The 8,584-nt window shown below is 48.7% G+C and overlaps 1 protein-coding gene across 1 annotated transcript; it reads left to right on the forward strand.

The window, feature by feature from the left end:
• Nucleotides 1-2,092: 2,092 nt before the first annotated feature.
• Nucleotides 2,093-8,143, forward strand: GDE1 (glycerophosphodiester phosphodiesterase 1). Its single transcript, XM_069029581.1, has 6 exons — nt 2,093-2,470; nt 3,767-3,942; nt 5,054-5,159; nt 5,837-5,929; nt 6,531-6,742; nt 7,144-8,143. Exons 1-6 carry the CDS (start codon nt 2,216-2,218, stop codon nt 7,289-7,291), a joined length of 990 nt encoding a protein of 329 aa, XP_068885682.1. The 5' UTR covers nt 2,093-2,215; the 3' UTR covers nt 7,292-8,143.
• Nucleotides 8,144-8,584: the final 441 nt, after the last annotated feature.

The raw sequence follows: 8,584 nt of genomic DNA on the forward strand, positions 1-8,584 counted from the left end.
CCCTGAGCCGCTCCGCCCCCCGCCGCTCCGCCCCCCGCCGCTCCGCCCCGAGCCGCTCCGCTCCCGCCGCCGCTCCGCTCCCGCCGCCGCTCCGCTCCCGCCGCCGCACCGCCCCCGCTGCAGCCCCGCGGACAGACCGCTTCGGGGCCCGTCACCGTCGCTGCACTCAACCGCGGGACAGCTCTGCCGTGTCTAGGCGAGCGCCCAGCGAAGGCAGCCGCAGCTCAGGCGGATGGGTGGGGATGGAGCGCCATCCCGGTGCTCTGCTTTCCAGCCATTTCCACCCATGGCTCTCCCAGACAAGTTCCCCTGTTAGCACGGGTGTAATCTGTTCTGCTTCATCCCATTAAGTATCGCACGGTTGTGCAGTCCTTGTGTAGTCAGGACCACAAATGTGCCGCCGCAGGTATCAGTTTCAGTGAGCACGCTGTGATGAGAAAGATAAACATGAGCACCTGTACCCATGCTCTGTGAGGACAGCATCCACAAGGACAGCATCCACGAGGGCACCACCACAGACATCCTATCCCTCCCGCCCGGGCGGCAGCCAGCTGCCGGTCCAGCCAGTCCAGGAGCAGGTAACGCTCACCTGTCAGGCAGGTCAGGTGGAAGGAAAATCCACACTTGTTTGCCAGCACTTGGCCCAGGCATAATTAATTTAAATCTAATTCCCTATACATCTAATTCCCAGTATTCAGAGCTGTTAAAGCTGTCATTCTTGTTTCAAAAAATGACTTAGTCATCTGTTACCTCTTCAGTGATCGTTGAGGGGTTTTATTTTTTAAATCTTCATCTTTAATCTTAACAAATGCTGCTGTTTATCACAAGAGTTTAAAAATATGTTAGACATCTAATTAGACATTCCATTATTTGTTGTGCATCTGCATATATATCTTATTTTTCTCCAGCTACATCTGGCAGAAGCACAAAACCACTGACAGAGCATCTGAGATGCTCAGAACCATCTAGGACAATATGTGACAAATATTCATGTCAGCAATTAAAAAAAATAAATAAACCCAGTTTAGAAGATCGCGCGGTGCCTGTTCCACCTCTAGTTGGTCAGAGTTCCTCACTGGAAAGTCAGTTGCTTCCCATCCTTCCCACAGATACAGACACCCAAAAAAGGGTCAAAATCCCCACTTACGTTCACACAAACTGCTATTTCCTCGGCTTCGCTATTCCACTTCTAGACTAAAGGTGCTCAGTTTCTCCAACCTCCACTTAACCGGTTGTTTTCCTCCCTGTTGCTCGCGCCTCAGGATTCCCCGCGGTTGCTCAGGCGGGTGTCGGTGTCGCCGCCCGGGCAGGACGCGCCGCCCGCTCCTCCCGCGGCTCCCGGGCCCGGCCCGCGGGCAGGCCCCGCTGCAGCGCCAGCTGCGTAAAATACACAGCACGGAACAACCCCACCGGCGAGCTGGAAAATAACCACTGTGGAGGCTGTGTTTCTAATTAGCTCGCTGGCACAGCTGCGGAAAGCCCTCAGCGCTCTCCATACACACGGGTCTGCTGCGACTCTGGACAGCGCTACCTTTCCTTCCATTAGCACTATTTACTTTATCGTTGCACCGGGAACAGCCCCCGTTCCCCCCGTGCCCCCCGTTCCGCCAGGAACAACCCCCGTTTCACCGGGAACTGCCCCCGTTCCCCCCCCTTCCCCAGGAACAGTCCCCGTTCCCCCCGTTCCCCACGTTTTATCAGGAACAGCCCCCGTTCCCCCCGTTTCACCGGGAACCGCCCCCGTTCCCCCCGTTCCCCACGTTTTATCAGGAACAGTCCCCGTTCCCCCCGTTCCCCACGTTTCACCAGGAACAGCCCCCGTTCCCCCCGTTCCCCACGTTTTATCAGGAACAGTCCCCGTTCCCCACGTTTCACCAGGAACAGCCCCCGTTCCCCCCGTTCCCCACGTTTTATCAGGAACAGTCCCCGTTCCCCCCGTTCCCCCCGTTTCACCGGGAACCGCCCCCGTTCCCCCGTTCCCTTCCCGGCGCTGCCCGGGGGTGCTCGGGGCCCCGCCCCCAGCGCGGCCGGCGCGCGCCGATTGGCTGCTGGCGGCGGCCAGCCGAGTGCTGATTGGCTGGCTGATGGCGCCGCCGTCGCCCTTGCCCTGAGGAGCGGCGGCGGCCGCGGTTCCGGCCCCGACATCGACCCCGGCCCCGGCCCCGGCCCCGGCCCCGGCCCCGGCCCCGGCCCCGGCCCCGGCCCCGGCCCCGCCATGCTGTGCCACGGGGAGGGCCTGCTGAGCTCCCTGACGGCGCTGCTGGTGCTGGCGCTGGCGCTGAGCCGCAGCCCGGCGCTGGCCTGCCTGCTGCCGGCCGGGCTCTGCCTGGCGCTGCACCTCTTGGCCCTGGAGCCCGCGGCGCCCCGGAGCGCGCAGCGCGTCCTGCGGCCCCGCGGCGCCGCCGCCCGCATCGCGCACCGCGGCGGCGCGCACGACGCGCCCGAGAACACGCTGGCGGCCATCCGACAGGTCAGCACGGGCCCCGGGGCTGGCGGGGCACAGGCTCAGCCTGGGGGGCCTGCCGGGGTGTGTCTGATCATCCGCCCTTCCAGCACCAAGCCCTCCGCACCGGGAGTGATGCTGGCTGTTCTTGCGATAGCCGCTGGAAGCTCTGAGGCTGGTCAGTCCTTCATCCCCAGGGGCATTCAGATCGGATCTGAATCTTGTGGGAGCTGTTATAGCCTTGGTGCTGGTGGATATTTCAGCAGTGCAGCCATAATGAAATACTGTATTTTGTTGATGTAGCTACAGCACATAGAGAGCGGACAGCAAGTCAGTAACATGTTTGGTTTTTTAAACCTTAAAGATCTATGAGGAGAATCCACAGTTAGGGGAAAATCTGGTACCAGAACTTCACTGTGTGCAGCCGTGCCATGACTTACTGCTGCCTCACCTGCGAGGCGTCAAGACACAGCCAGGGTTCACAGTCTGTTTCTGGGAATCATTTGAAATAGTGATTATCAGTCTCTCGAATGTAGTGTACCTCTGAGCTGAGATGTTGCTGCTCTGATGGTCTCTTACCTTTGCATCAGACAGGACTCTTAGTCCTGATAAATTCTGAAGCTGCACAGTCCTTGCAGAGCAGATACCTGTAGGTAACCTCTAGTGCATACCTGGCTTTTGTCTTTCTGGTGCATTGTCCCTTTTTCAGGAGGGCATTTATTCTTCAGAGCAATTGGTCTTGGGTGCACTTCACTCAAGTGTTTTTCTGGAGTTCTTGGGAAAGGTCCAGGGCAGGAACAGGGTGTGTGAAATGTTCTAAGGCAGCCTGGCTGCCTCTTGCTCTCTGATACGGGCATTCCTCAGAGAGGAGCAGGGATTTGCCTGCATCCATCTACTGCTTGGTACACACGTGGTAAACAGTGTTTACTAAGTGTTAATCTGTAGAATATGTAAACTGTAGACATTTGCTTTCCTTGCCTTTTACAAAATAACATCACTTAAGGACTCCAGGGTTATTACATCAGAAGGAGAGAGCAATATTCTTTTCTGCATTTTTATCCTGAAACATTTCAATCCCAAGACTGAGGCATAATCACTATTGTTTTATCTGCAAAATAGATGATATGGTTCAGTTGATCTATGAATGCTCTAACAATGACTTGGATAAAACCTGCTTTGTTCTGCAGATGAAGCCTACTGAAAAGTACATTAATATTTTATTATTTTTTAACAAAAATACAAGCTAATTATAGCTGTACTTATGTCAAATCTATAAAGCTGTCTCTTCTGTTGTGTATTTGATTTTTTAAATTTTTTTTTAAGGCAGCTGAGAATGGAGCAACGGGTGTGGAGCTGGATCTTGAATTTAGTGCAGATGGTGTCCCCATTCTGATGCACGATGACACAGTCGAAAGGACAACGGATGGGGCTGGGAGACTGCAGGACTTGACTTTTGAGGAAATTAGGAAACTCAATCCATCTGCAAAACACAGGCTACGGTAAATGAACTATTCTGAAATTACTCTTTCAACAGTGGAAAAATAAGTCTTGATAAACAAAATTATTGATTTGATCTATAACTGGTGAAACTTTTTTACAATTTAAAACTTTTAAGTCCCATATGCTACTTCTAATTTGATTTTAGAAGCATATGAGACTGTATCTCCTTACCCATCACTACATTGGGAACAGTGAAACAGAGTCAAGATAAGCTGGCTTTTGAGAACAAAATCCACAGGCATCTAATGTGAAACTGGTCAATCTCTACATAAGCTTGTCCTAAACTCATTACAGGACACTAAAGGTGCTGGGATCTTCATGATGTGTCAGAATTGGCTAAAGGAATTACTTCTAAGATTAATTTTATTCACATGTATTTCTTGACTGACTGTGTTTTGGGGATTCTACACATCAAGTTTACACTGTTGAAAAGGAGCCAGACAGATTCTGGGTAGCCTCACTGTGACCCTAGTGGCTGATTAGGTCCTTCCTACGGATGTGCAGGGGAAAATATTTTTATACGTTACTAAAAATTTGATAACAATGCAACTTCTGCAGTATCATAAGTGAGTCCATTTCAGAGGAAGAACTTGTAGTGTGTGCTCCTGAGACACTGCATTAGGGAGTTCCAGAGCTGCAAATGTGCCACCTGGGAGTCTGTGGCACAAGGAGCATCTTCCCTGTCTCACTGGAAGGGTGATCACCTGTGGGAATTTCCACAGGCAGTGACCTCTGAGCAGCTGCTGTTCACTGTCACCCTGATTTATTGATGATTTATTGGTGGGTGAAGCTGCTTCTGCTGAATCCTCAGCTTGTCTTGCCTGTTCTGCCAGGATCTGCATTCCTGGCTCAGGGCTGGAGAGTGCAGTAGGAGCAGGAGGAAGGCAGCAGCTGGGACTGAAAGTTTGTTTGTGGAAGTTGGGGAAGGAGCTGAAGAACTGGGGGTGGTGTTTTGGGGTGGGACACAGGGTCAATGAGATTGGATCCCACCTCCAGTACCAGCGTAGCAGCAACCTCTGTCAGGAATCAGCTCTGTGGTTGGGGATATGCAGGCCCATGTGTGTGCACATGTATGGGGACTGCATTCCAGTGAGTTCTCCATTTCTGCAGGAGCCAGTTCCAAGGTGAAAAGGTACCAACTCTGAGAGAAGCTGTTGTGGAGTCTATGCATCACAATCTGACAATCTACTTTGATGTCAAAGGCCATGCAAATCAGGTACTGCTCACTGCAGCAAGACACCTGCCCTCACCCCTTCTTTGGGTTTCTGACCTGCTGGTGTGTTGGTCTCAAACTGGTCCATGTGGTACAATCCCTTTAATATGAGCAAGGTCTGCTGTTTGTCACCCAAAGTTGTCCTGGGAAGCTGCAGCTTAAAATTAGTACAAGGCTTGGGCAAGTGTTGCACTCAGCTCACAGCACTGCTGTGAAACAAAGCAAAGGGAATTCCCTGCTGTGCTGAGAGGAGCCAGCAAGGGATCTATAATTTGCATTACTGAAGGCAGATGCAAATGATCCATCACTAATATATTATATAAATTAGAATAATATTTTTCTTTAGCCTAGCAAAATATGGGAATAAATTCATTTTCCTCTTGAGCTAAACCCTAGGTAGTACTAAAATATTTTATCCACAACATATTTAAGGGTATTTCAAACACTGAGAATCCTACTCCTTGTAAACAGAGTAATGAAAAGGAATACTTTCGCAAAAAAACAAAATGTCATTTCTGTGTTAATGCTATAAACAAGATGCTGTTTTTCTTCTTCTCCCTTTCTATTTCAATCTTGCTATACAAAACAGGGAAGTGTTTTTAAGATTGTTCTGAAACGACTTTGCAGTGTAAATTAAATATGAGCATATGTGTAACATCTCTGTGTGTCTCTAATTGCAGGCAGTTGATGCCCTGAAACAACTCTACCAGGAATTTCCAGATTTGTATAACAGCAGCATAGTCTGTTCTTTCATGCCAGATGTTGTTTATAAGGTGATGTTTCCTAAAAGTTTATTTTTTATCTTTTAAGTCCTGTCTGGGAATTTTGGTGTGCTATAAAACTCCCAGGTTACTTTTGAGTTGTTCAAGTTGCAAAGGCTTTTAAAAACAAATGAAGCATAATGCATAATCTTATTAGACCACTCTACTCACTAGATGCAAATAGGAATCTACAGCAATTCCCTCCTGAAAGCAATGCAGACAAATGTGCATTGCCAGGTGTATGGCCAGGTATCTGTGTGCGAGGTACCTGCTGAATAAACCTCTTATTCTAGGTTACTCCTAAAACTCTTTCCTCATTCTCATTGCCAAGTCTACTTACTATTTATTTTTTTCATTATATACATTGCATGACTGCTGTGTAATTTTTTTTAACATAAGAGCTGGTGCTTTTTTAGTATGTTTTGAAGAAAAAAAAAACCTATGAAGTATCAGCTTTCTAAAAGTGTTACAAAAGGATCTGGAGGGGAAGGGGAGAGGGATTCTGGTAGAGTTGTAAATGCAAGCTAGCACCTTGTGTCTAATCTCTCAAAAACTGTATTTAATGCAGCTGGGCTTTTGGGTGAATTACAGTGTTTTCTCCTTGGTCCTCCAGATGAGACAAGCTGACAGAAATGTTGTGACAGCACTGACACACAGGCCCTGGCAGCTGAGTCACCTGGGAGATGGGACACCCCGCTTCAGCTCCTGCTGGAAGCATTACTTGTATGTGGTGATGGATGTCATTCTGGACTGGAGCCTGCACAGTTTCTTGTGGCGATTGTGTGGGGTTTCAGCTGTGCTCATACAGAAAAACTTCATTTCTCAGTAAGTGTTAGAGCTCGTTCATGGATCAGGAGATATTCTCTTGTATTAGTCTATATGGCAGGGTTAACACAGTGCTTATCAAAACGTTCCATTTAGTGTGGGGTAAGGTGTCTTGATAATTTCTTTACTCCACGTTATTTTATTATCTTAAGCCTCTATGTTTTTAATTTGAATTTTTATCTTCTGTTAGGTCTTAAGTTTATCTCAAAAAGGAAAAGTGTTTGTTGCTTTTGCCTGCTTACAATAAGAGAAGAGAAAAAGACGATGTTGCAGACGGTGACACGCTACTGTTCCTTGATGCCATGCTGATGCAAGACCAGAACTCAGTTGTAGCCTCAGCACTGTCTGCCCTAGCTGTGTGTAGTGTCAGGCTCCTCTCAGGCTGTCTTTGTTCCTTGCAGGGACTATGTGAGGCACTGGTCTTCCAGAGGAGTTCAAGTGGTTGCCTGGACAGTGAACACGTTTGCAGAGAAAAGCTACTACGAAAGTGTCCTTGACTGCAGCTACATCACCGACAGCTTGGTGGAGGACTGTGACCCTCACTACTGACCCAGCCTGACCAGGCTGCTCTCCTGGGCAGGTCTGCAGCCACGAGGGCATCCAGCAGTGCTCCTGGACTGCCAAGGAGAGCTCTGGGAAAGGCAGAGCAGCAGTTGGCTTCTGCCTGTGGTCACATCTCAAATGCAGGAACACCTCTGGTGCACTGGCCAAAGCTGTGGTGTGGCCACACAGTCTGAGGAAATCACAGTAATGTGAGAGAATCAGATCTGACAAGCAATTTGGGCCATACTTTGTCTGTGCAGGTGGCTTTATGATTCTCTGTTCCTTTGCTTTGTTTAAATGTTGGTTCTAAATTTGTTTCAGCAATGTTTGGTGTCAAAATTTTAAATCATAACTTGACATTAGTAATTTTAGCACATTGTTCTACAAGTATATACTAATTTGAGGTTGATTTATAGCACCATATCTACATTGCTGTTCTTAAAACAGAAACTGGAAATAATGGTGCCACAATAGAAGATGAGTATGTTTCCCTGCCCTGCAGGGAAAGATGGCTGTGCTGAGTCCTGACAAGGAAGAAAAAGCCAATTTTCCACCTGTGATGTGAAGGTTCTGAAAATTAACAAATAAAACTTGAGTAGCTTCTTATCTTCCAGACCTTTTAAGAGAACCAGGGGAGGATAGGAAATTGTTCTAATGAAGAAACAACACAGCACATGAATGTATTTATTTTGAAGAGAAAGCTATCTGTAGAGTGCTGGTAAGCAGTAGAACAAATGGAGCTTTTAGTTTGCCTTTGGTTGCATGATTGAAGGGTACTCAGATGGACATGGAAACTGTAATCCAGATTTAACTTGAACTTCAAAGATTCTGCAGTTACAATAAACGAGTCTCTGAGAACTCATGGGCAGTGCTCTTTCTCAGCTGTGCAGAAGTGCATTGATGTTAAATAACAAAATTAGTGCAGATTGTCCCAGTTAGGGTAAGTCCAAACTTCTGGAATACCAGATTCCTGCTATGACCTGCTGGGGGGGTGGATTTTTTGTTTGTACCTTGAGCTTCACCCACGCACAAAGAAGCACAAGGGAGCTGCTTTCCCTGTCAGGATGACAAGAGCCTCTCCCACTCATTCACTCAGCAGTCTCAGGCTCGTGGTGCACATCCTGTAGCACCTGTAGGTGATGTCCAGGTCCTGTCCTGCCCCTTCATGAGTGCTGTGGCCTCTGCTGTTGCTGCTGAGCGTGACAGGTGCTCCCCATGTGGCCACTGAAGGGCAAACGGCTCTTCTGGCAAATAGCCCTCGCTCCAAAGGTCCAAGTGTTGTTGCTGCTGGAGTTTCTG

The sequence above is a fragment of the Aphelocoma coerulescens genome, chromosome 14 (assembly GCF_041296385.1).
Source record: "Aphelocoma coerulescens isolate FSJ_1873_10779 chromosome 14, UR_Acoe_1.0, whole genome shotgun sequence".
NCBI lineage: Eukaryota > Metazoa > Chordata > Aves > Passeriformes > Corvidae > Aphelocoma > Aphelocoma coerulescens.